General features: G+C 42.8%; 2 protein-coding genes across 7 annotated transcripts in view; one reads left to right on the forward strand and one right to left on the reverse strand.

Annotated features, from left to right (window-relative positions):
* LOC105480844 (dedicator of cytokinesis 2) overlaps nucleotides 1-27,580 on the reverse strand; it is a 434,017-nt gene that overhangs the window by 75,819 nt on the left and 330,618 nt on the right. For all 3 annotated transcript variants that reach the window (XM_011740035.2, XM_011740036.2, XM_011740037.2), the window contains 3 exons: nucleotides 23,489-23,587; nucleotides 20,725-20,819; nucleotides 9,982-10,060 (listed from right to left, as the gene is read on the reverse strand). In XM_011740035.2, coding sequence (XP_011738337.2) covers nucleotides 9,982-10,060; nucleotides 20,725-20,819; nucleotides 23,489-23,587 — 273 coding nt within the window. The remainder of the gene's footprint in view (nucleotides 1-9,981; nucleotides 10,061-20,724; nucleotides 20,820-23,488; nucleotides 23,588-27,580) is intronic.
* INSYN2B (inhibitory synaptic factor family member 2B) overlaps nucleotides 26,185-27,580 on the forward strand; it is a 118,554-nt gene continuing 117,158 nt past the window's right edge. For 2 of the 4 annotated variants that reach the window (XM_071098103.1, XM_071098102.1), the window contains exon 1: nucleotides 26,213-26,403. The gene's annotated coding sequence lies outside the window, so the exon portion shown is untranslated. Of the gene's footprint in view, nucleotides 26,404-27,580 lie in introns of all 4 variants that reach the window. The other 2 variants (XM_011740028.3, XM_011740032.3) reach the window with 2 other exon arrangements.

A 27,580-nucleotide genomic window follows, 5' to 3' on the forward strand; every position in this document is an offset into this window, starting at 1 on the left:
CAAATTCTCTGGCCCCTGCCCAGACCTACTGAATCAGAACCTCTAGGGGTGGGACCTAGAAATCTGCAGGTTAATAAGCACTCAGGTGATTCTGATGCACGGTTCAGTTACAGCCCCTGCTGGCCCAGCTGAGATGCAGGCTTGTAAGGATTTTTGCATGTACCTGATCTGTTAGTGCTAAATGTGAGGCACTTATACTAGAACCCACTCCACCAGCTTGCAGTGAAATAGAGCAGGTAAAGGAGTCAGCACATGGTGACTGCTCAAAAGATTGGCCACACTGATGGCAATATTGATACAGGCTACAGAACCAGAGATTTTATAGGTCCAAACCATGGATCTACAATCCATGGATTCATCATGGAGCCTCGGTGAACCTGTCTGCAAAACTGAGGTGACTCTGGTACCCACTGCAGAAAGCTGTGATAAAGATGACACAAAATGAGGTGTTTAAAGACATGAATCACAGTAAGAGCTCAAATATCCTTGCTAGCCTCATTGCTGTTGTGCTTTTCTTTATTCCAGTGGTTCCTTTGGTACCAAAGCCAGTGATACCACCTAGGGTTTTGGTGCTCAAGGGCAATTGTTGCAAGATGCCAAGGTCCTGCAAGGAGCAGGTGGGAGACAGCTTTGCTGAACAAAGCCCACCCACTTTCAGCCCCTCTCAACAGTGTTTGTAGCAACAGGATAGGTAACATTAGCCAGAGAAATCATCCTGCCATTAAGACCTTCATCCTTAACTCAAAGATGTTCATTCGTGTTTGCAGATGGCCAAGACTATAAAAGAGGCAACTCTTCCACTGATAACATAACATCATGATTGCTGCCCAGAGTATGACTTTCAAATGGGTTTGCGGTTCCAGTCTTTGAAAGAAGCAACACAAGCACTCTAATTTTACTATGGGCCAGGAACTTTCCCATACATCTTCCTTTCATCGCTCAACACTTGATAGCTCTCATTCCTCATCTCAAGCTTCCTTCAGATGAGGAGACTGAAGCTTGGAGAGGTTAAGTATTTCGCCTAAGTCTCTCATCTTGTTATACACACAGCAGAGCTAAGATCTGCATCCAGACCTTCCAATTGACATCTGGGGTTCTTTTAACACACCACGGTCAGTCTTCAGCTGGGGATGCATTTAACAAATATTTCTGGAACATCTGCTAAGTGCCCAGGCTTTGCCACAGTGAGGTGACAGAGCAGCGGTTACACAGACAGTGATCCCTGGCCTCATGCAGTTTACTTTTTGTTGAGTGAATGCTTTTTTCTTTACTTGGACCTTTATCACCCAGGGCCCCCAAAACCAAACTGCTCTTGGGATGCAGTGAAGTGGCCTCTTGGCTCATGGCCCCCTTAAAGTCAGCTCTCCATGCAGAGACCAGAAGAACCTTTTAAAACACATCAGATCATTCGAGACCAGCCTGACCAACGTGGTAAAACCCCGTCTCTACTAAAAATACAAAAATTAGCCGGGCGTGGTGGCAGCTACTCAGGCGACGCCTGTAATCCCAGCTACTCAGGCGACGGAGGCAGGAGAATGAATCCCTTGAACGTAGGAGGTGGAGGTTGCAGTGAGCTGAGATCACGCCACTGCACTCCAGCCTGGGAGACAGAATGAGACTCCATCTCAAAATAAAAACAAAAACAAAAACACATCAGATCATGCCACTCCCTTCCTCAAAGTCCTCCAAAGGTTCTTGTAACATTTGGAATCAAATCTCCTTGTTTCCGTAGCAACCTTGTTTATGTAAACACATGTGGCAGGTTGGGTCTCCTGTCCACACCCCTTCAGACTGCCTTTCCTCCCAGCACCCCAGTGACTTAGCAGCTTCTCCAGGGCTTTGCTATGAAAATGTGCAGCTCTGGTCTGCTTATGTCCGGAGCTTACACCTTCTCACATTGACAATGAGAATTTGAAACAACAAGCCAGGGCAAGAGAAAACCGTGGCCACAAGACATGGAAATGAGTGTTTCCATGAAAGTGAGAAATCTCTGATTTTAGCGGACAGCAAAAGAGTAATCAAGGTACATCGGAAATAGGTATCCAACAAAGCAAGTCAATCTATAATTACTCGTAAGAATAATTTCAGAAATGCCACCTAACACGTAAGACATGTCAAATATGGTTGAGTCTCTTGCCATTCTCTATTCTACCCTGAATGAATCCATCAAAAAAGCATTTTCTCTGTCATCCCATTCCTGATTTTCTTTTTTTTTAAATCTGAGATATAATTTATATACCATAAAATTCACTTTTTTAAGTGTATAATTTAGTTTTTAGTATATTCACAGGGTGGTTCAACCATTACCACTGTCTAATTTTGGAACATTTTCATCACGCCAAAAGAAACCCTCTACCCATAAGAGTCAGTCCCTCTTCTCCCCACCAACATCTTCCCCTACCCTGTCCCTGGAACATATACAAACACGAGGCATCCACCACAGGCTTGGCACACACCAAGCACTCAGTAAATACAATGGTGGTGTTGATGTTAGCACGGGGTGTAGAGTATTTGTATGCCCTGTCTTCTCCAGCTGTAAGCTCCACAAGTACCCAAATCCTGTCTTGCATTTATTTGTATCCCTAATGCCATGCTCAGCACAATGACTTGAATACAGCTAGGCTCCAGAAAATATTTATTTATCAATTGCTATATTGTCACAGAAATTCTTCAAAAGGTCCCAGATTTTTCTGTCTGCACTGCTAAAAACTGCCTGGAAACTGTTAATACTAATGTACTGTCTGTCTCTGTGGATTTGCCTATTCTGACAGTTCATATAAGTGACGTCATAAAATATATGACCTTTCATGTATGATTTCTTATACTTAATGTAATGTTTTCAAGGTTCATCCATGTTGTAGTATGGATCAGTACTTCATTTTTTATTGTTGAATAATATTCAACCATATGGATATACACATTTTGATTACGTATTCATCCACCGATGGTCATTTGGGTTGTTTCCAGTCTTTGACTATTATGAATCATAGCATTGACACTATGCTGCTATGAACATTTCTGTACAAATCTCTGGGTGGACATATGTTTCAACTGTCATGGGAGTGGACCTGGTTTTGTTTTGGTTTTGGCTTCCATTCTGGAAGACCTTTATGAACCATGAGGCCATAGCTGTGCCTCATCTTCTTAGTGGATCAGAAACGGCACATCCAAGTACCTCACTCACAGCCCCTGCCCAGTTCTGGCCATGGGGCTCTGTGGGAATGCCTTCTGGAACTCAGAGGAGGTACTCACAGTATGTGGCTCTGTGCAGTGCTCTTAGAGGTGAGCCATGGTCACAACTAGATATTGCTGAATACTTATAAGGCCTCTGCCCCAAGCCTTTCTTCACTCTTGTTCCCAAAGAATCAGATCCAAATGCATTCACCTGGCTCTTAAAGTCTCATACAATTTCCATGGTCCCCAGTGCTGTCTCCTTCGACAACTGCCCACTGAGGCGGGCTGGTCTGCTCAGACTCCACAGAGATCACAGGAGCATTTTGGTCTCCTTGGCTTCACTCACAGTGGTTCTCATACCCGCAGTGACTGTGTCCTATTCTTACATCCAAGCTGGGTTCAAGACCGGCTTCCTTCATGAAGGCTTCCTAGACTGCAGGGCACATTGGGTCTGCCTGATCACTTCCTGATTTGAGGAGCACTTATTGTGTGCTATCATGGATGTTAGTCCACTGTTCTGCACCTGGCCTTGTGCTCCATTCGTTTCTCATGACAGCACTGTCTGATGGTCAAGAGGACATGTGTCAGTGTGTTGCAGACCAGGGTGTGAAAACCATTTCTATTGCTTATTAGCTGGGTTGCCTTTTGCTAGTTACTTGACCTTTCTGAGCCTCATTTTCCTTTATGTAAAATACCCAAAATAATGGTCCCTACCATAAAGGACTGTTGTAATTACTGGATCAATAATATGAGAATGAGGCATCCACTACAGGCTTGACACTAAGCACTCAGTGTATGGAATGGTGGTGTTGATGATAGCATTGGTTGTGAAGAATTTGTATGCCCTGTCTTCTCCAGTTGTAACCTCCACAAGTACCAAAATTTTGTCTTCCATTTATTTGTATCTCTAATGCCATGCTCAGCACAAGGACTTGAATACAGCTGGGCTCCAGAAAATATTTATTTATCAATTGCTGTATTGTCAGAGAAATTCTTCAAAGGGTCCCAGATTTTTCTTTCTGCCCTGCTACAAACTGCCTGGTGATATTTCTACTAAATGTCTACCTCAGCTGACTAGGGGAAGCTACAGTGTCTCTTTAGCAAAATGCACAAGTCTCTTTGCCCTGGGGGAAGGGATGAGGTGATTTCTGATTGGGAATTTAATATTCTGAAATGATAGAACAATAGAGGGTTAGAACTGGAATAAATTTAAGTATCATCTGTTCTGACTACCATATTGCACAGAGATAAACAGTAAAGTCCAGATAAAGTAAAAGACCACCCAAAGTCATACTGCTAGTGGGTATAATGAGAATTTAGTTACTTTTAATTAACTCTCAAGAAATTATGAAAGTAATATACACACATAGTTTTTAAAAATGATAGAAAATATTAAATGGGAGAAAGTTATTTTCCATCCTACCTTGGATCCAAGTCTAATTCCCCAGAAGAAAATGTTAACAATTCCTTGGGATAGCCTTTCAGAATTTTTTTATGCATAAACAAATGTATGTATAGACATCTTTTTTAAAAGTCTGCTGCACTTGGCTTTTTTCTCTTACCAATATATCTTGCAAATGTTTCTATATTAGCATATACAGATCTGCTTCATTCTCTTTTATTGCTACATTGTATTCTATGAGAATGTACTTTAATTTTAACCAAATTCCCTATTTATAGACATTTAGCTTGATTCCAATTTTTTTTTTTTTTCCGCTAGCAACAATGCTGTAATCAACACCCTTATTTAAACATCTTTATGCATGGGAAACTACATTTGTAGTATACATTCCTAGAACTGGAATTTCTAAGACATAGGGTCTGTGCATGTTTAGTTGTTATTTTTTGTCTTTGTTTTTATAGACACTGTCAGGTTGCCTTCCAGGGTTTCAATTCAATTACCAGTTCCATTATCATGGACAAGGTACCCTACCTTTCTGAGTCTCAGTAACTTCACCTAGAAAAGGAGGACAATAGTATCTAAAGGGTTTGGTTGTAGGGACTAGACGAGAGAATCACCACTGCCTAGTAAACTCTTAGTCTTGCAAAAAAGCCTTCTCCACTCATCCAAGCAAAGTGAATTCACCCATTATTCACCCATATTATACCCTGTTCACAACATCTATGTCATATTTTCAACAAAATTAATTTATTTTCTGTCTCCATTACTGGTTGTCAGCATCGAGAAAGCAAGAACCTTCTTTTTAAATTTACTCTTGTTGATATGGTATCGCACATTATGTCTGAGCCAGCATGTGCTTGGGAAATTATTTTTTGAATGAGTTCATTAATGAACCAAGCACACTGCATGCATTCTGGTTAAAACCCCCTAAAAAAAACTATGAGATTTGTATAATTATTCTCCCCATTTTAGAGATCAGGAAACTGAGGCCCAGAGAGGTTCAATATCTTGCCCGACATCACAGAGCTACAAAATGGTGAAGGTGGCATCTGAATCCAGTTTATCTGACTCCAGGTCTTGCATTCTTCACAGCCCTGCTCTTCTGCTGAAATCACTCTCCTCCCTTCTCAGTGTCCTTTCCGCTTTGTTGTTGGTTACGGTTTTCACTGGTCCATCTGATGTTTATAAAGACTACAGTCCTTATAGCAGAGAGATCAAGGGTTTTTTAAATAAGAATCAGGATTCTTTCGCAGTGACCTGGAATCATTATTTATCTCAAATTTCCGTTAAAAAAAGAAACCAGCATGCAGTGGTGCTGAAATGCAGTCAGCCCGCCCTCCTCTTTGGGGCAGAGGCAGAGCTGTCATGCCCACTCTGCGGATGCTTCTGGTTCTGGGAGTCGAAGGCCCCAGGTGTGGACTCAGGTGAGAAATATCAGACGAGAGGATGTCTGGGGCCTAAAAGCTGAAGCAGGCAGGGCTGGGGAAACTGCACCCAAGCATGTGCCCACCGTTCTGCCTGTGGAACCATCCCACCATGACTCCCCCTGTGGTGGCGCTACGGGAGGCTGCAAGGCTTTGATGACTGCTCCCTCTGTGTGTGTCTCTCCTTCGCCTGTTTTTGGCATCACCGGTTACGTTTCCCATTATAAAGAGCAAGGTGGCCCTCACGCCTCTACTAAAGGCTAGAGATATTTTAGAAGTTTTTCATTTCACAGGATATCAAAAATGGTTCCCAGGATAGGCTGGTAATCCAAAAATGCCTCAAGGCCTAGGCAGAAATGGCCACCACCTAGAGCCAATTAGAGCATCCCCAAACAGAGAGAATCATCTCACTACCAAACACAGCGCTGCCCAAGACAGAGTCTTTCTGGAGTCCAAGTATAATCTCTGATTCCAGGGCCAATCAGAGATTTCAACATGGAGAGTCTTATCTTCCAGCCAATCATCTCAGAGCTCTCTATCCCAGTGCCAGTAAGAATTAGAAAGGGCAGAGAGTGCTTCTGGATCTAAATAAAGCTGTCTCCTGGAATCCAAAGGCACCCAATTCCTAAGAGACAGAGCGGAAGAGTGAAAAGAGGATGTGCTGTGCAGACAAGCCTGGGGTTAAATCCCAGCAGCCCCATTTATTGGTTAGATGACCTTTAACAGAAAAGTCAATCAATTCTCTGAAGCTCAGTTAATTCACCAGTGAAATGGGTATATCCCAACCTAACAAGATTATGATGACAATCAAAATTTTCTAAGTAGATGCCCAATAAAGTTAGTCACCCTCTTCAAAAGCCTGGATGCTAGAAGATGGATTTATATAGACTTCTATCAAGATTCCAAGATCCTTGAGGGTAGGGCAGTGTTCTTTGCTTCTGAGTTCCCTGAAGCGTGTTGCAATAGTCTGGGCCCATAAGAATTGTTCTTGAACACAATTTCTTGCTGATTTGAATTTGAAATCCTCTCTTTGTCTTCCCTGACCACGTGAACTGATGCAGACACCAAGGACCAGCATCCTGAATAGGGCCTAGAATGCAAGTGATCTCAGCCGCAAGCAGGAAACGCCATTTTTATAATTCCCAGTTCTTGTCACCTACAGAGTGGCAGTCACCAAGCTTCTTACTTTCTGCCCTTTGAATCACAAAACCACAGTTCTGGGAAAGATATTAGGGATAATCTCATTGCACCTGCCCCTCCTCTGGTCAGTGGCTGCCAAGACAGGCAGCAGTCAGTGATGGATGCTGTTCCTGCTGATATTAAATGCATAATTAATGAGACCGTAAGAAGGAGACAAGGCGTGTTCCAGGCAGGGTACAGAGAACAAATCCATTCTCACACAGAGGGAGGAAAAGGTAGGAGAACAAAGATAAGGTTGGAAAATGATCCTGTTCTTGGGTACTTTTCAATAAATAGCTATGGAAGCCTCATTAGGAAAAGAGACTTACTTTATTGTGTAATGTTGGCCACTCTTCTGTTTTACAGAATCTTGTGGGTGTGACAGCCCCAGGCAATGTTGTGGTGACCAGAAAGAGGCCTCCTGTCCTTTTTATCAAGGACTGACATGCATTACCAGCCCTGACACATTTAGGGGCATGATCATCATAATCATTATCCAAATAATAAAATTACTATTATTATAATGAGCTAACACTTATTAAACGGCTGCTATGTTCCCAGCACTGTTCTAAATGCTTTATGTGAATTCACTTAATCCTCACAACCATCCAATGACATAGCTGCTATTAGTATCCTGATTTAATGTTGAGGAAACTGAGGCACACAGAGATGAAGTAATTTGTCTAAAGTCACTCAGCTTGCAAGTCCGTACTTCTCATGTATGAAACGCTCAATCTCTGAGCATCTCTCAAATACAGATTTTCTTTCAGGAAAACAGGATATAAACCTAAAGGAATGCCCTGAAGGAATGAAGTTGAGCTTCTCTTGGAAAATTGCCATCTAAGAGCATGGAAAAGAGTGAAGTCGGAAAGCAAGTTTGAGGCTGCAATTGCTGACACCCACGGAAAGAGATGAACAAACTAGCTCGCAGTTATATGGACCAAACCCTGTCACCTCTGGCCCCTAGGTATGGTGTTCCAAGTTGCCCCTCCCAAAAAGCAGAAACTTCCCTGAACATACCCGTGACCAGGGCCTGCAGGCATCTCAGCCACATTTGGAAGGAAATCGAGCATCTCTCCTGATTCAAAGCAGCTAAAGAGATACTCTTTGTTCCCATGTCGAAGATTTATAATGCCAGGAGAAACTCTCACCCAGACCCAGTCGGGCAGTCAACCCCCTGCAGGGGTGAAAGTCTATATCTGGCACGTGGTTGTTGTCATCTGTGTGGGCCTTGGTGTCAGCCACCACTGAGTTCTGGTCCCAACTTTGCATTGATGTGCTCGGTGACAGCAGGCTGTCTCCTTATTATCTCTGAGTCTTACTTCCTGTCTCCTTAGAGCAGAAAAAATATTAGTAATAGTGGCTAACTTGTAGGGTGGCTGTAAAGACTGAGAAAGATAATGCCCTTAAAGTGCTTCTCGTGAGATCTGGCATGTATTAATCATCAGAAAATGGCAGCTACTCATTTTATCATGGCTCTCATTGTCGCTCAGTTGCCTGATTTGAATGCAAGGCAGTTCAAGAGAATCTTCTTCAGAGATCCTGTTCATCCTCTCAACAAATACTCATACGCTGGTGCTCTCAGCAGGGTGAATCTCACAGGCCTCAGCCCAGACATCACCTCCCCAAGAAGATCTACCATGTGCCAAGCACAGAGCATACAGTTGTTGTGTGTTCAAGGTCTTTATACTCATGAGGCTTAAGTTCTATGGGAGGAAAGAGAGAAAATAAGCACGTAGAGAAGAAAGATGATTTCTAATGACATTTAGTAGTATGAAGAGACTCCAGGAAGCCACGTGGTTTTGCATAATGACCGTGGGGTCAGTGGGGGCGATCCTCAGAGAGGAGTCAGGCAGGGGAGGCCTCTTTAAGGAGGAAATATTTGAACAGAAACTTATGGGACCTTACAAGTGGGTTCTCCCAGCAAGCCCCTCGTCACATTCCAGTTCTGGAAAAACCCTTTGAAGTAGAAAGGGTAGTTGCTGCATTTTACAGATGACTCACTTGAGGCATGGATACAGTCCAGGCCTTGCCTGAAGTTGCTCAGCTTCTGAGAGGTGAAAGCCCACACAGGAACTGAACAACTTAGATGAGCAAGGAAAAAACAGCATCATTGCAGTTCATGAGCTCAGTGTCTCCTACATGCTAAGCCCCCACTGCAAGAGATGCAAGGGATCAGAGGCTTCCCTGGAGGGGATCCTCTTGTGGGGGGCCTTCCCTCTCACCTCTCCAGGCAGAGGCAGCAATCTGAACTTTCCCACAGAGTTTGTTCTTCTTGGGCCTGGATCTGGCAGGTGTGTCATTCTGTTTGCCCCAGGCACATACTTTTAGGACCCTGAATCTCTTAGAGGTCCCAGGTCTTGGCTGAGCACTAAAAATGACTTTCGAAGGAATCAGGAAGCCACAAAGTTGTACTGAAGAACTTGATTGTAAATCATTTTTCATTGTCTATGACTGGCTGCTCTTTTGGCTCCAGGCAATAGAAAAGCAAAAAAAAAAAAAAGGTGATACATTTTTAAAAGGTGGTACCGACTCTGACAATGAATGAATGCAAGTCTCCTTGTTAGCATAAGATCCATTTTACAGTCACATTTGCATATGATGATCAGTTGGTGACTATTTAATCAAGGACCTAGTGGAAAGCCTGAGAATTTTCTCCCTAGCCACAACCCTCCGTGGAAATCCCCGGAAAGACTGGGACAGCTTCTGTAGGCTTTGGGATGTGTCTGATGGAGCGATCAGCCCAAGATGTCAGAGACGCCCTGGGCAGCTCCAAGGGTAGCTCTGGTGCCTCATACTCACCTGGAACTCAAAGTTCGTGTGTTCTAGGAACTTCTGGTTCATGGTTTCTGCAAACTTGTTGATAGCTCTCAGGAAGACCCTGGAAGAGGGCAGAAAATTACCAGACTATCTGAGCATGATGCCTTACATTCCTTTGTCCTTGTGCCAGACTGAAATTCCCTTACCCTCTTTGGGGAGAGGCTCAAAGGCCAAATTACCGATTTAGAGAGGTGAGCTAATGCAGATTAACAACTGTTCACACTCTAGACCTGGGGCTGTTTGCCTTGCAAGAACTCAATAACTGTTTGACTTCTTTTTGAAAATTTGCAGTGTCTTATGTTTAAGATATTACAAGCTTATGGCAGAAAATCCATGCTAAAGAGAAATCACCCCCCTACCCCCAAAGAAACAAATAAACAACATGCTACCACATCCTGTCACCTATCGAAAACTGTCATCCACGTTTTGATGAACATAATTTCAAAGGTCTCCCTAGATGTATGTAAACAAATGATATTTTAAGCGTATCATTTTGATAAATGGGGCTAAACAACAAATGCTGTTTCAGTCTGTCTTTTTTACTCAACAATAAATTGTGTGCTTCTTTCATGCCAATGAATGTAGATACATCTCATCCTTTTTAATCACTGAAGAGCATTCCACTGTACGGATGTATCACAGTTTGTTTAACCCATTTCTTATTGATGGATCTTTTTGGTTTTTTTTTTTCTCAGTATTTTTCTGTAATAAACAATGCTCTAATGATCACTCTTCTGTGTATATCATATACCTGCTATATATACCCCTTCTCCACTGTTCTCCTCCAAGTAATAATACTGGTCAAATGGGCCGGGTGCGGTGGCTCACACCTGTAATCTCAGCACTTTGGGAGGCCAAGGTGGGTGGATCACTTGAGGTCTGGAGTTCAAGACCAGCCTGACCATTGTAGTGAAACCCTGTCTCTACTAAAAATACAAAAATTAGCCGGGCATTGTGGTGCACACCGGTAATCCCAGCTACTTGGGAAGCTGAGGCATGAGGATCCCTTGAACCCAGGAGGTGGAGGTTGCAGAGTGATCTAAGATCATGACACTGCACTCCAGCCTGAGCAATAGTGAGAGTCTGTATCAAAAAAAAAAAAAAAAAAAAATACTTGTCAAATGTCATGCACGTTTATAATTTTGGTACTTGTTGTCAATTTGCATTTCCCCTTAAGTGTCTTCCTGTCCATGTTGTTCTCTCCTTCCTCCTTGCCAAGCCCTTCTGACTGGTCTTGCAGCCTCCTGTCTCTTCATCCTGGAAAGCTCATTTCTCTAAAGGACAGCTCCGTTATATCAATCACTGACTTGATGGCTCTCCACTGCCTACAGGGTGAGTCCAAGCTCTTTCTCTGGACAGTCCCTCCCCTCATGATGGGACCCCAACCTTCTTTTCTAAGATTATTTCTTGCTAGTACCCTGTGTTTCTGGTATTTCCCAAATCCCTGTCTATGTTCTTTCTTTGTGTAGAATGTCCCTCACCTTCTCGTTTCTGAAAGTCAGGATTCTTCATGGTCATTACCCTTCCTGGTCCAGATCGAGAGCCTTCTTCATTTAGTTTTCCATCATCCCACCAGCCTTAAGTGACTGAGACCACCCCCATTCTCAGAGGTTATTTCTGGCACCCCTCCTATGAGCACACTTTATATCCAGCTGTCTGTGTGCAGCCGCATCTCTTCTTTCAGACTATGAGCTTCTGCAGGGCAGGGTCTGCTGCACTCATGTGTACCCGAAGGGATCCTCATTGCAACTCCCGTTCCCAACGTTCATCATGGTCTAGGATGATTCACTTGTATGACTCAGTAACATCTCTCTCCTTTAGTAGATTCTACTCTTCTGGGAATCACAGACTCCCTCTATGCTCTCACATACTCTCCAGTCCACATGACTTTAACTCCAAAATTTTTATCTCCATCCCTGGCCTCCCCCCTACGCACCAACTTGCACTCCAGCTCTCTGATCTATACCCATACTTGAATAACATATAGGCATCTCAAACTTACATGTCAAAAACTAAACTCCGACCACTTGCCCTCCCCACACCCACCCTGAAATACTTCTTTCTGTAGTCTTCCCATCTAAGTTAAGGACAATTCTATTCTTCCAATTGCTCAGAGTCGGGGGAGAAAAAGGAAACAATTTTGGTAACGTCCTTGACTATGTCTTTCTCTCATATCCTACACCTGGACTTTACAGAACACATATGCATATAAGAAGGTCCCCCCCAGGGAACAAAAAGGCTGGGCTATTTATGCCTTAGCATCAGCCCCCTCACTGGTTGAAAGTTGCTCCAATGGGCAGGAAGTCCCTGTCACTTCTGGCCTGTCCTGTAGGTGAGCTGAGCACTCTGTAGCCAGACAAAGCCCAGGGAAAGAAAGAAGAAAGAAAGCCTCAGGGTGCATGGGAAATGTCCACCGAAGCTGCCGGTGGATTTTGGGTGGTTCAAGAGATGGTGGGTGGAGGATCTGCAGCATTTGCTACATCAGGCACTGCAGGGCCAGGTGTTCACTAAGATACTTTCATGACTGTTGAACACAGAAAGCAGTGCATCCTAGCACTGGGATCACAGGATTTGGACACACACACACACACACACAAATGGGTGTGACTTCTGGCTTTGTTACTCCCCAGCGGTGTGGATTTGGAGCATGTTAATATAACCCCTGAAGTTTCAGTCTCCTCCCTTGTGAAATAGCAGTAATGGAAACTTTTTCACAGGGTCGCTAGCTGAGGTGGCTTCAGCCCCCTCTGGACTGCTTTATTCTTCTAAAGGCAAGAGCCAGACAACAGGGCAGACAGAGGACAGGGCTCAGTTAGCAGCCAGTTTTGAGGCAGGCAGCACCATACAAAAACAGAAATAAAAATCCCACAAAATCTGCCACCCCATCAGGCTGTCACAAAGGGAGATTTCTGTGGTTTTGTTAGTCTGTTATTCACCAATACGCCTTTGAAACAACATCGTATTTTGTATTCTCTCCTTAAAGATGAGTTATCTGATCCCCCAGATGGAAATGCATTGAGTGGCTGTCACATTATATGTAAACATCTCAGAACCTCGAATACAATACCAAAGTGAGGGCTTTCACACACTCTCAGCAGCAACAATGCTATCAGTCATTCCAGGAACAGTCATTATTTTGGTTGTCAGCTTAAACTTGTCTCCAGCCTCAAAGGCCAGTCTAATGACCACAAACCGATTTGCCCCGTGCTGATGACGGAGATTAGTAGCAGGTAAATCAAAGTTCCTCCCTTTCTCTAGAGCCTTTCATAGCCACACACTGGAAATCACAATATCACTTCACTCTGGGTGCCCATGCTTGGGTTTGGAAAAATAAGGCATTTTTCTTCTCATTTTTCTTATTTTTTTAAAAACAGTAATAGGCCGGGCACAGTGGCTCACGCCTATAATCCCAGCACTTTGGGAGGCCAAGATGGGTGGATCATGAGGTCAGGAGTTCGAGACCAGCCTGGCCAACATGGTGAAACCTCGTTTCTACTAAAAATGAGGAGAGAGAGAGAGACCCTCTCATATTGTTTTATATTGTTTTATACTCAGTACCTGTTTTAAGAAAAAAACAAGGAAGTAAAACCAAAGACAGGCAGCCCAGTGCCAGGCCCAAAACCAGGCCTGGGCCTGCCTGGCCTAACCCCAGTAGTTAAAAATCAACTCATAACTTAGAAACCAATATTATTCATAGATTGTATAAAAGAACATAGTGAAACTCCCGGCCCTGTTTTGTTTCTCTCTGACCACCGGTGCATGCAACCCCTATCACGTAACCCTTGCTTGCTTAAATCAATCACGATCCTTTCATGTGAAATCTTTAGTGTTGTGAGCCCTTAAAAGGGACAGAAATTGTGCACTCAGGGAACTTGGATTTTAAGGCAGTAGCTTGCCGATGCTCCCAGCTGAATAAAGCCCTTCCTTCTATAACTCGGTGTCTGAGAGGTTTTGTCTGAGGCTCGTCCTGCTACAAAAATACAAAAATTAGCTGGGCATGATGCATGTGCCTGTAATCCCAGCCACTCGGGAGACTGAGGCAGGAGAATTGCTTGAACCAGGGAGTTGGAGGTTGCAGTGAGCCGAGATCACGCCACTGCACTCCAGCCTGGGCGACAGAGTGAGACTGTCTCAAAACGACAACAACAACAACAGCAATAACTGTACTTAAAGCCTAAGCACTCATATAGTAAAGTGGGTCAGGATGAAAACACACTCAACTCTATTACTGTCAACAATGAACCTGAATTGTTGAAAACAAAGTTCATTATCAAATCGCAACCTAGCACTTCCTGTGTCTCATCTGTGTTGCTTAGTGGCTGTAGAGGAGGAAGAACAATCCCAACCACGGTTTTCAACTGCCTGCCAGGCTCCACGCTAGGGGCTTTGCATGGATTCTTTCCTCTGTTGCTTTTGTTTTTCTAATGCTCACCTATCTCTGAATTAGATACGGTTTCCACTTTAGAGACGTGAGTTTAGGTAACTTTCCCAAAAGTCCAGGCAGTACATGTAAAATCAGGATTTACATGTAGTTACACTGTCTGCAGAATCTAGGTATTTAACCACAGGGCAGTTCTGTCCACAAGGACATCTCTGTAATTCTGTTCAATCCAAGCCGTGAGCTCACTTTATTAATAATAACATGATGGAAGTATCAATTGCCACCATTCATATGGCCTGTGCTAAGAGCTCTACAAACGTTATTTCACTTAATTCTATAAACTGAAGTAGGAGCTACTGTTATACCCATTTAATATAAGAGGAAACCGAGCCTTAGAAAGAGCAAATAATTTCCCCACATTCAAACAGCAAAGAAGCAGAAGAGTCCAGACCTAAACTCAGGTTTTTCTTTCTCTAAAGTGTTTCCAATTAACCAGAAGGACACACTGGCTCCTTGAACTTCCGGCACTGGCATGCTTCCACTCATGCCTGCCATGCACGCAGCCCTTCGCACTTCGTCCACATCATTCTGCTGCCTGCCCACAGCTGACTGGGTCCAGGGCCAACACGTGACTCAAAGCAGTTGTGCATGGGCTGGCCAGCAGCCCATGGGTAGTCTTATGGGTATAGTACTGTGCAATGGAGATACCCAAACCTGGACACAAGTAGATCCATCCTTTCAACCAGCCCACAAGGAGGGAGAATGCAATCTGAGCCTTGAGCAGAAGCCATGGGCAGATGATTCCAGGAGGAACCAGAAGCCATATGCAATAGAGCAGGGAACAGATAAGTCAGCTGTTGTGAGTAGGAAGAAGCTGGCAGAAAGAGGAGCCAAACCCAGGCTTGCTATCCTGAAAACTGTTCCGTGTGAGGCCTCACAGAGCCTGCTGGCTCGAGTCCCCAGCTTCCTACTTCTCTTCATGTGGCAGAACAAATCCTGGTGTCAGGAGGCAGCCGAGAATAAGCCTATACACACTACATGTACTACTCCCTGGCCTGGGCCCAGGACTGGAAGGTGCACAGAGTCCTACAGGTGCTGCAAGCCAGCCAGCGTCACCTTCCCACTCAGCCACTCTTCTGAGCTGCAGCCGTGGGCTGGGTGGTTGACCTCTGTGAATCTCAATTGCCCCATCTGTAAAAGGAGCCATGTGTGAAGACTACATGAGATGCAGTACAGGAAGCAGGGGCCCAGTGCCTGCACACAGATGTCCTCAGTACATGTCAGCTGTTGTTGTTAGAGTTATCCTCAACTGCCCACTGCCTCGAAGTTCTAGGGCAGGAGGATACGAGGCTGATGATACTCCCATGTGACAACACAGCATGGACCCATGCCCACAGGCAGTATCATGTGAATAAAAGAGGGGAGAGGAGGCAGACATGCCCTATCTGGTGAGATTCACCAAGGGAGAGAAAGGGCCTCTCCAAATTCCAATTCCCTGTTATTCATCCAAATCCCAATCCCCTGTTATTCATGGGATGTAGTTGATTCTACTGGTCAGAACTAAAGATGAAAGCATTGGCTGGACGACATAGACATCCCTCCTCTTGAGCCACTGGGATATCCATTCTCCCACAGAGCCTTTAAGTGCCCCCTTTACAACACACAAAATGCTCCATGGACCAAAAGGTTAGAATGAATCAGCATATTCCAGCTCAGTGACAAGACACAGTTCACCCCAAGTGCCCGCAAACATTTTCTGCATAATTTGGGATTCCAGTTAGGGATGCAGCAGGCTCCCGGGATCGGGATCCTGCAGCCAGCCGGACGTCAGGATTAGGTGTTTTTTGCTGATTAAGGAAACCATGAAGAGGTAAGCTGGGCACGGCGGCTCATGTCTGTAATCCCAGCACTTTGGGAGGCTGAGGCGGTGAGTCACCTGAGGTCAGGAGTTCGAGACTAGCCTGGCCAATGTGGCAAAACCCTGTCTCTGTTAAAAATATAAAAATTAGCCAGGCATGGTGGCGTGCACCTGTAATCCCAGCTACTGAGGGGGCTGAAGCAGGAGAATCACCGGAATCCAGGAGGTGGAGGTTGCAGTGAGCTGAGATTGTGCCATTGCACTCCAGACTGGGTGACAGAGTGAGATTCTGCCTCAAAAAAAAAAAAAAAAAAAAGAAAGAAAGAGGGTTCTTTCTTTCTGGATTACATGGATTGGAGGAGGTGGGGACCCCAAAAATGAATGATCACTACAAATTAAGGTAGTAGGATGAAGGGAAAATGGGTGTCAGTGATTCAACAGCACACTGATGGAACCACCATATGAAAAGGTAGATAAGACCCAGCCCAGATTTGTGCTTCAGTGAAGTAGTTTGGATATATCCAGACCATAGAAATAGAAATAGAAAGCAAAATTAACTAACATTTATGAAGCGCTTGCTGTGTGTCAAACACTATTCTAACTACTTTCTACATATTATTTCATTTTAGTTCCCACAAATATCCTTTGTGGTATCATTATTAGCCACATTTTACAGTGAGGAAAACGGAGTCCAGAGTGGTGAAGGAACTTGCTCAGATGGAATTTGAACCCAGGCAACCATAAGTCCTAACTGCCCTGTTCTGCTTCTGGTCTCTCTCTGGGCTCCGAATTCATGACAGCAACTGCAGCTTACATTTCCATGGGAATATTTACTGTTTCCCCGGCTAGACCAGAAGCCCTCTGCCTTCTGGGATCATAGCTTAAATTGGCCTGTCCATTGCCTAGAACCTTGGATGCCCATGAAATTCAATAAATATTTGGTGGTTGACTGCATTTAGGGTAACTTTAGGGATGTGTATAAATCCTAAGCCTCCTTAAAATGTTGGATTTCTAGAGTGAGGTGCAGATGGAAGAGAGGTAAAAGAGGTTTCCAGGCATAATCTTGTTCATTTACAACATTATAAAGAACTCGATCATTTAAAAATTAACGACATCATGTAAATCAGATCTTACTCAGTGTTGCAGCTTACCAAAAAGAAAAACGCTGTAACAGGAAGTATTTCTTGCAGGAGATGTGTCACTATGTCTGCATACACAAACAGTACACAGCTGGGGAGACATTAAAATCTAGAAAACCCCATTCTCTTTTCCAACAAACAGATAAGTAAATAATAGATGACTAATGCATACATAATACAGAAATCATAAGTGATAATAGAAAAATTATAAAAACAGGCCAAATATAATAAGATGCGGATCATAGAAGGAAGGAAGAAAAGTTAGTTGGAATGTCCAGACACACTGACAAGTGAAGCTGGCCCTGACCACATGAATAAGTTGCATCTTTTTGGAGAAAAGAAAATGGTATTCTGGGGAATACTGGTCTGGGATAAGTCATGGTACATGTTCTGTTTATCTAAATTGGGTTGAAATTGTTTACTAGTGGCATGATCTTGGAGAGTTGTTTCACCTCTCTGGGCAAAATGCACTTAATAATATGGAGATTACTTTGGGAGGCCGAGGCAGGCAGATCACCTGAATTTGGGAGTTCAAGACCAGCCTGACCAACATGGAGAAACCCCTTCTCTACTAAAAATACAAAATTAGCCGGGTGTGGTGGCGCATGCCTGTAATCCCAGCTACTCGGAAGGCTGAGGCAGGAGAATCTCTTGAACCTGGGAGGTGGAGGTTGCAGTGAGCCGAGATCACGCCACTGCACTCCAGCCTGGGGAACAGGAGCGAAACTCTGTCTCAAAAATAAATAAATAAATAAAACAATAATAATAATAGAGAGATTAAGAGCATTGGCTTCAATGAAATGGCTTCTGTTTCTTTTCAGCAATGCAACAGGAAGTATGTTACTTATCTATTCTGCACCTCAGCTTCCTCTTATATAATACGTGAATTACAGTTGTTCTACATTGTAAAGTTATTGGGAGGATTAAATGAACTAATACATGTGAAGCCTTTGCAACAGTGATGGATCTAGGTACTTAATAAATGTTAGCTATTATAATATCATACAAAATGCAAAAATAGTGAGAACATTTCATGTGTTCTATAAATATAAGAGATCATTTTGGCTAGAAGATGAAGAAAATCTTCGAACTAAGCTATGTGTCCGCAAGGAGAAAAAAGTAATCTTTTCTGGTTGACATTAACACATGCTTCTTTAGTCCAAGGCTAAGTTTGTTGTCATCACCTAGTGATATCAACGCTATTATTATTGAGTTTTTCCTTGATACTGGCACTGTGCTAAGGAGTAACTCATTCTATCCTTATACACACAACGCAATTTTCATGAAATAGAAACTACCATTATCCCCATTTTACAGACTAGGAAACTGATACTCCAAGAGGTTAAAAGACTTCCCACGAAAGAGAAAGTGGCAGAATTAAAGAGTCTGAAGCCCAGGCTGTGTTCCGGAGTCTGACTTTTTTCTTTAATGTAAAAAAAAAATAAGTACCTGGCTGACCCTTAAGAGATACAAATCTATTATTTCTATTTAGGAGAGATTTCCAATTTATTAAGTCCCTTAGGAGATTACATTCTAATTTTCTAGGTATAAAGAAACAAGGATTATTGTATCATTTCTGGGGGCCTGTCCCAAAAATGGCTAAAGTTTGAATCAAGCTGGGATTTCAGGAGGAGATATTCCTTCAAAGCACTCCCACGGGGCCCAGCATATGTTTCTTCCAGAAGGACCATTAGACATCTCAGAAGGAGAAGTTGCCTGGCCAGGGCTCTAGTCCCAAGACCCTGGATCAAGGCCGGATATCTGTGCATTCAGCTACCCATCATTTAGTCCTCTTTCTGGTAACAACTTCTAGACTTTCCTTTGAAGAACTACTCTCCCTGCTTCTTTCCTTTTCCCCTGACTTTGTGGTTTTGGTAGAACTGACCACACCACCCACCCCTAGTTCCAAAGGCGGGTCATGAAATCCAAGCCTGATTTAACAGTACATTTCATTCGGCTGGCCGCAGAGGTCTATGGATGGGCATGTAGCCCAGGCCAGACCTTTGAAGACTGGCCTCAGAATTTTTTCTGTACCTAGAGAAAAAGAAGTCTTTTCATTCTATCGTCATTGAAAATACAACAAGGAATATATCTGCAACTTCTAGAGTCCATTTTCCCCACTATGAAGACAGCATCTGCCTGAGAATAAGGTAAATAGAAAAAGCAGAGAGAGACACACACACAGATTCTCTTCATTGCTCTTTGAGCACCTAGATACGTCCATGCCTGAAGCCACACCTCAGGGTTCTTTCAGTTATCTGTGCTAATACATTCTCTTTTTACTTGGGCAAGTTTGAGTTAGTCTTTCCTCTTTCCCTTTCACTTCAGAAAATTCTGATTTTGTCTTTTTAACTTCTCCCCTTATTCTGCCCTCTAGAGATATTTCTATCTTTGCCAGCCCAATGCTTGTTTTTTTGATATAAAACAAGGGCAATAGGTAAAGGGAGATAAAACTAGACACCAGTATAATATGAAGGACTTTCCATGAAAGAGTCTAAAACAAATAAAAGAAGCCAAAGGAAAGCAGGGAGACAGAAAAGAGAAGAGCCAAGAAGATGCTGTTTTAAAGGAATTGACGGACAGGATTTGGGAATCAGGTTCTGAGAGAGGCTTGAGAAAATCCAAGGAATATTAGAAATAAGCCCAAGGGAATATTAGAAAATATTAATGAATGTTATAATTTGGATTTTACTTTGGTGAAATGATATAAGAGATCTAGCAGCAAAGACTGAAACTGATTAGAATTACTTTTATCTCTTGATGCGCCATAGGACATCTAAGTTATACTTGGGTTACACTGATAGTCTAGGAGTGTTAACAGGTATTATAGATATACACATAGACACAGCAAATGCACATCCTATGTGCAAATGGATGGGCACATGGAATGCTGTATCCTAAATCCTCTTCTTAGAAAAAAATCACATTATCATATTAAAAGCTCGGAGAAGTCCTGCAGCATGGAAATCTATTCAAAGCCATTTAATTAATGCTTCCTAAACTTATTTTATCATGCCACAGAATATATTTTATTATTTTTAAAAAATTAAAATAATATATTTTAAAATGCTTTTCTAAGATCTCCTGTCCCAAGAGTTTAGGAAAGGCTTCAGAGATGAAGTATGATATTCTAACAGGGATTTGAAAAATGGAGAAGGTGGCGAGGACTTTTTGAGTAGCTTCAAGATTGGTGAGGAGTCTTTTCCTGGGTTTAAAGATAGAAAGGATGCCTTAACACTTTAATTTCTTTTCAGCAGGGACAAATTGTCCCCACTTTAACTCGAAATAAGTGATCTTTGAAGCGAGGGCTGGGTAAGGTAGCTTTATAGAAGCAGGTAGCAGCTCACCTGTTTTGAACCATGCTCATGGCCATCCAGTCTCCAGGGTACACGTTCTTTCCAATGAGGTCCTTGAACATGATGAACGTCTCCATCAAGAAGTCCTGAAACAATGAAGCACAGCACACATGTCATTCTGTTTTACAGGAACTCAGAGCTTGTCGGCTCTTTAAATTTTTTCTTTATTATATTTTGGAGGGAGGAAAAGGGAAAGGACACAGCCTTTCATTAACTACATTAAATGGAAGCTTAAAGATTGAATGCTGGAATGGCGTTTCCCAAATATCAGTGGAAGATGAATATGGGATGTGAAAATGCTCTCAAAATAAAGCACTATTAATTTCATATTTGGGAATAAAGAAGTAAATGTACCATTGATGTAGCAATTTTATAATCATTTTCCCAAATATGTATTTGAGAAGGAAATAATCTCACTGTATGAAAGCATCTCAGGTCATTGAGCAAATAAACTCTTATTAAAATGAATCTAATTAGCAGTGCTGTAAATACAGCCAATTCATATGTCTCTCTCCCTCTCACACACACACACACACACACACACACAAGCAGACTGGATGAGACACAATGACAGGAACTCTTCCTCTCCTTTGAAGAGGTTCAAAGTGGACTTCAGCACCCTCCCTAGATTTTGCAGTGAGCCAAACTTTTTCTTCATCTTTGGAGAACACAAATTAAAGACAAATCCGGAGGCCAGGCACGGTGGCTCACACCTGTAATCCCAGCACTTTGGGAGGCCGAGAAGGGTGGATCCTGAGGTCAAGAGATTGAGACCATCCTGGCCAACATGGTGAAACCCTGTCTCTACTAAAAATACAAAAATTAGCTGGGCGTGGTGGCGCACACTGTAATCACAGCTACTCGGGAGGCTGTGGCAGGAGAGTCACTTGAACCTGAGGGGCAGAGGTTGCAGTGAGCCAAGATCACACCACTGTGCTGCAGCCTGGTGACAGAGCAAGACTCTGTCTCAAAAAATAAAAAATAAATAAGGACACATCCAGATAGCTAAGACCAGAATCACTGGCACTGAGACCCTTTTGAGCTGGAGGTAGTGAAGTCATACCACCAGTGTGCTTTAGGTAAAATTCAAAATCTACAGGAAATTCGTCCAAAGTTGTTTCCTTAAGTTGGTGGTTTTCAAATTATTTTAACAGCAGAATTCTTTGTTCAAAGAAAGTCTTACCTGGAGCCCAATATATAAAATATATAAAGGTAGAACAGCTCTGGTGGAATTGTGTGTGTGTGTGTGTGCAGGTGTGTTTGTGTGCATGCATGCGTGTGTGCACGTTTATGGTAAAGCATAGTGAGGATAGGAGGAACATAATTTGAAAATCACTGCTTTAAGCTAAGTTGCAAAATTCTGGAAATGGCATTTATTCTTTTCCAGGAATCTTTGTTGCTAGGGAAAACTACCTCAATACTGTAAGTCCTTGTTTCTACATCAGCAGAATGGGGATAATATCTACTTCAAAGGGTGACTGTGAAGCTTAAGTGTATACTGCCAATCAGATGCTTAGTACAGAGCCTGGTCTCTTACAAATTCTCATGACGTGATGATGATGATGGTGAGTATTATATTATTCATAATTGATGTCACGTGGGGAAGTGTGGCTCTCATCACAGGCACATCCCCTTCCTATGGAAATGAAGAAGGTCCCTGGCTCATAGATGGGAAGAGTGGCTTCTTAATGAGAAGAGATAGCGTGGTATAAGGGTTACAGTCAATGTCCAGACCTTACCTCCGCCACATACTAGCTATGGGACCTTGAGCAAGCAGATTGTAGACTTGTGAAATGTGACTCCTAATTCCCATGTCATACTTTTGTGAAGGTTATGTAAGAAAATGTGTATGTTCAATCAATAAGAATTCCATTTCTTACCTTCTTCCCCCAGAGACCTTTCCTTCCATAGAGGATCAAAAATTAGGAGTCCAGTTTTTCTATTTCCATGTCTTAAGCTATAGGGAAATTGGAGGTTGAGAGAAAGGTTCCATTTCTTGCCAGTCTTGCACCAATGGAGAGAACATCTCACTACTGAATGGATGAAGGGGTAGGGCATTGACTTTCTAATGATTCCTTTTCTTTTTTTTATGAGCCTCTCTCTGAGGTTGATCCCATTTTGGTGCCCCGGTCTCTCTAGGGAGAGTTGAGAGTGACCTCAAGCAGTGGGACTCCTGAACCTGGTAGTGACAAGACAGCGAGAAAGGTGGCCACACTGAGGGCAAAGGGTGCTCTGCTCCACCCTTGGGGCAGGAATAGCCTGGGCTGGGCTCTATGTTAATGAAGTCATCAGCTTCAGAGATAGAAGCCAGAGGCCACGGGCAGATGGTCTTGCAGCAAATGCCTCCTGAGAGGCTAGAAGAAGGGGGCCCAGAGGCCAACTTCCTCTAGGCATTTGTGATTTTAATAAGAGCTCTATTTTACTGAGCATTTACTACATGAGAGCTATTGTCTTCTCATGCAACCCCTTCTTAGCCGTACGACATAAATTATATTATTCCCACTTTACAAATAAAAGAGATTCACCTGCCCATGGTCACAGAGTTAGCAAGTGACAAATCCTAGATGCAAACCTAAGACTATATGACTCTAACACTCACGCTCTTAAACCCTGAAATGTCTGTGATTCATCAGTACATATTGGTTAAGTCATATCTAGATTATGTGGTAGACATTCAGGTCTCTCTGACAGGGACAGAAGGCATGTTCCAGAGATGAAAGAGTTCTTCCTCGCCCCCAGCATCCTACAGACTCACCACAAGTTCAGAGCTGGTCTGGAAGGTCTCAATGTAGAAGGAGTAGTGCTGGTCACCCATCTGGTTTAAGATGGCTGTCATACATGCCACAAAGTGACTCTGCAAGAAATGAAGAAAAATACCACAAATAGTTGAGAGAGGACCATGGAAAACTTCCCTGTGAGAAAATGTCTCCTTATGGCTCATTCCTCAAAAAAGTATTTACTGAGTACTATTATATGCCTGGGACTATAATAGGAGTGCCAAACATAAACATAACACCTGATCCATTACCTCTCCTGCTGTTCACACACTGGGGAAAGAGCACTGTACTTGTGTCAGGAAATTCAGCCTATATCAAAATCATGGAGACAGTTTCATTTTATGACAAATAATTTTACATGTGTAAGTCCCAATTGTCTCATCTGTCAAATGGGACAATAAATCATCTGAATTTACCTCTAGAGGAGTACCAAACCAATCAGATGGCTCCTTTCGCACCTTGAAATGCACTAAAGTTCTCTGCAGAGGAATCCGTAGTTGGATCACCAGGAATCAGTCAGTGGCAACCCAGCACCTCCTGGGACCTGCCAGTTGGTAAGGGCTGAGAGGGATGAAGGAAATGAGAAGAGATGGCCCTTGCTGTTTGTGAGTTAATATCTAGTCAGGAAAGGAAGATTAACCCATGAGAGAAAAAGAGTAAGACCCTCAATTTGCAAAGCCAGCTAAGTACCAGAAAGATTCAAACAAGAGGGCAATCAAAGCAGGGACACAGAGAGGAGACCCTGGGAGCAGAGGAGGAACCACACCCTTTCATGCACCAGAAGACATCAGCATAGCCTCTTCTGCTTCCTCTTTCCCAGATTTTATCAGTCCATATCAGGGTGAGTTTTCAGTGTCTGCAAGCAGCACTCAGGGAGATCTATTCCGGAACCTAGTAAACAAAGCACTAGCCACGAATCCACCAGGGGTGAGAAGTCATTCTTGACTGTCTCTTGCACATTTCCACTGGGACTGCCATCTTGGCCAAATGAAGTTCCACTGTGGTCCAGCCAAGCACGGGCTTGTGGAAGATGGCCTGGCTGGAAGTATTATGTTTGAACCAAAAAAAAAAAAAAAAAGCATTTTTTTACCATAAACTGCTGCCTTTTATATATATATTTATATATATATATATATATATATATAAATAAAGTTCTTCTTTTGTTAATAACAAATATGAAATATATACAGGCATACCTTGAAGATATTATGGGTTTGGTTCCAGATCACCACAATAAAGTGAATATCACAATCAAGCCAGTCACATGAATGTTTTGGCTTCTCAGTGTATATAAAAGTTATGTTAACACTGTATTGTAGTCTATTAAGTATGCAATAGCATTATGTTTAAAAAAACATAAATTTTAATTTGAGAACATAAACCTTAATTTAAAAAACTAAATGATCTAAAAAAACTCTAATGATCATCCGAGCCTTCAGTAAATAGGAATCATTTTGCCGGGGGAGGGTCTGGGCTTGATGCTGATGGATGCTGATTGTTCAGGGTGGTGGTTGCTGAAGACTGGAGTGGCTGTGGCAGTTTCTTAAAAAAAGAACAGTGAAGTTTGCCTTCGTGAAGTTTGTTTATGGTGCCCTAAAATAATGGTAATAGTAACATTAAAGGTCATTGTCACAGATCACCATAACAGGTATAATAATAATGAAAAAAATCTGAAATATTGCTTGGATTTCCAAACTTGATGCAGAGATACGAAGTGAGCACAGACTGTTGGAAAAATGGTGCCAAGAGACTTGCTCAATGCAGGGCTGCCACAAACCTTCAATTTGTAAAAAACAGGTATCTGTGAAGCATAATAAAACGAGGTATGCCTGTATGTATATATTCATGTGTATATATTTCCTCCCAGGTTTACAATTTCGTTCCAGTGGTAGAGAAACAAGAAGCCTTTTGGAAAACTGTTTTGTAAGCTTACACTCCCAAAAGTAGCTCCCATGATACGGATTTTCATTTGTTTCTAAGTTCTTTCCAATTGGGAAGTTAGGGATAGCATGCTTTCCTTGTCAGCAGGAAAAGCTATATAATTAGTAGGTCTCAGAACAAAGTAAAAATGCAAAGCCCTTGTTTAAAATTATTCCGTTTTGAAACAGCCATGGAGCCCTTCTAAGCAAGGTGCCTGTCATGACTGCGAAGGTTACAAGCCCAGGAAGCTGGCTCTCTCTGCCAAGTGACCACCACACCCACACACCATAAATGACTAGAAAACATGCAAATCCGGAGGAGATCACAAAGCTGAGACTCTCAGGGACAATGGCTGATGATGCTTTGTTGATGGGAACTTGTAGCCTCTACACCGAGTGGCACCTCCTTGAAGAGCCAGAGTCAAATTTGTTTTCCTGCTCAGGCCCCCAGGAGGTAGTAGTGAATGTGTGAAATTATCCCTTTCAAACTAGACACAACACCGCCGTCACTAATTTAACCGGCTCCCACTTACATCAAGAAAAAACCATTATTCTCGTTTCTACCTCCAGCCAGGCCAAATGCAAGAAAGGAGAAACCTTAGCATTTGAGGGGTGTAGGAGTGTGTGTATGTGCATGCGTGTGTGCCGGCATGTGTGTGTGTGTGTGTCTATACACACACGGGAGCGTGTGTTTCCGCTGCTCCCTCCATCTCTCCTCTCCCTTCCTTAAAGAATTCAGCCTGTGGCCACTAGAGGTCTTTTCTTTTCACATGGTAGCTGCCGAGCAGTTTGTTCGGCTTTTTATTTATTCCTACGTGAGCAGACCCACTACACTTCTTGCATATAAACAGTGAAAATTACAACATAAAGGACTTATTATTCCTTCTTTTGGAGTAATTTTGCTGCTGGTCAAAGCCTGGCTCATTGTGCAAGGAAGGGGGACCATCCTTTGCAGGTAATTCCACTGCTTCAAGGTAAGAGATGTGTGTAGGTTTTATTTTTTATGATCGATGGTCCTCTAAGAGAAAATGCGATCATCTCTTGGACAATAGTTTACTTTTAAAGCTTTGACTGGAATGAACAGTGAGACTGGGAGCTTGTCTGTGTGTGTGTGGTGGTATGTAGCGGAAAATCCACCACTGTCAGAATTGCAGGCTTCTCAAATGCATAGACATGGAATGCTTGTTATTTCCAACGGCTTGATTTGAATTCGAAAGGGGAAAAAAGCGAAGAAAAACAAACCTTGGCTCTCAAGTTGCCTGGAATTGGCTTGAAAAGGATGCATTGTCTTAAGCCTTGTTTAGAGAAACTTCCATTCTTCATTTTAGAAGATAAAAAGGGAGGGGGATTCCAGTCCCCATCTAGAGAGAGTGGCTATTTTATGAAAGAAACCATTATCTTTTTATTAGGAGTTGGTCGGTGTGTTGTAGTTCACTGATCAATCAAAATTACTTTTACCAGCTTGTTAATTTCTTAGTTCTCACTACCACGTAGAAAAACCCGGTTGCATGCCTTTCAGTACGATTTGCAGTGCAATGTGACTGAAGTTTGGACAAGTTACCTGCATTTGGCTGTTAATGAAAAGTGACAGTGTTTTACTTCCGACTAGAAGCATCTTTTTTTTCTGCTATGGTGTCTAGCCCACTTTGGTATCAGATCTGTGGGAAATCACACCGATGCGACTGATCGATAACCTGAAACGGAGTGAGACACTAGCAGCAGCTTCGTGTTCAGAAAAGTCTCCTTTCTGTCATTTGGATTTTAAAAACCACCTCTTTTGTCACACAGTGATAGAATCATGGAATAACATTTTACTTCTCTGACGTGTGTCTCTTTTTCAGTAGTTTCCTCAAAAATGGCATTTGTGTCCTGCCCCTCTATAAAAGTTTGAGACCTTACTTCCATATCCACCACGTCTTAAATTTTTAGAAGGAGACATAGGAATAGGGGGTGAGGGGATGTTGATCAGACTGCATTTGCCCTAGCAACTTAGACAGCCCTAACAGTGACGTTGTTCAAACTTTATAGTGTAGGAGCTTGAACTCCCAGCCCTGTCAGAAACCTGGAAAAGCCTGAATACTACATGGGGGACAGAGGGGTGGAGGGATCCCTTGTAGTCTCCAGGCTAGCAAGAATCCCCTTCTTTTCATC

Source organism: Macaca nemestrina, chromosome 6 (assembly GCF_043159975.1).
Source record: "Macaca nemestrina isolate mMacNem1 chromosome 6, mMacNem.hap1, whole genome shotgun sequence".
Classification (NCBI taxonomy): domain Eukaryota; kingdom Metazoa; phylum Chordata; class Mammalia; order Primates; family Cercopithecidae; genus Macaca; species Macaca nemestrina.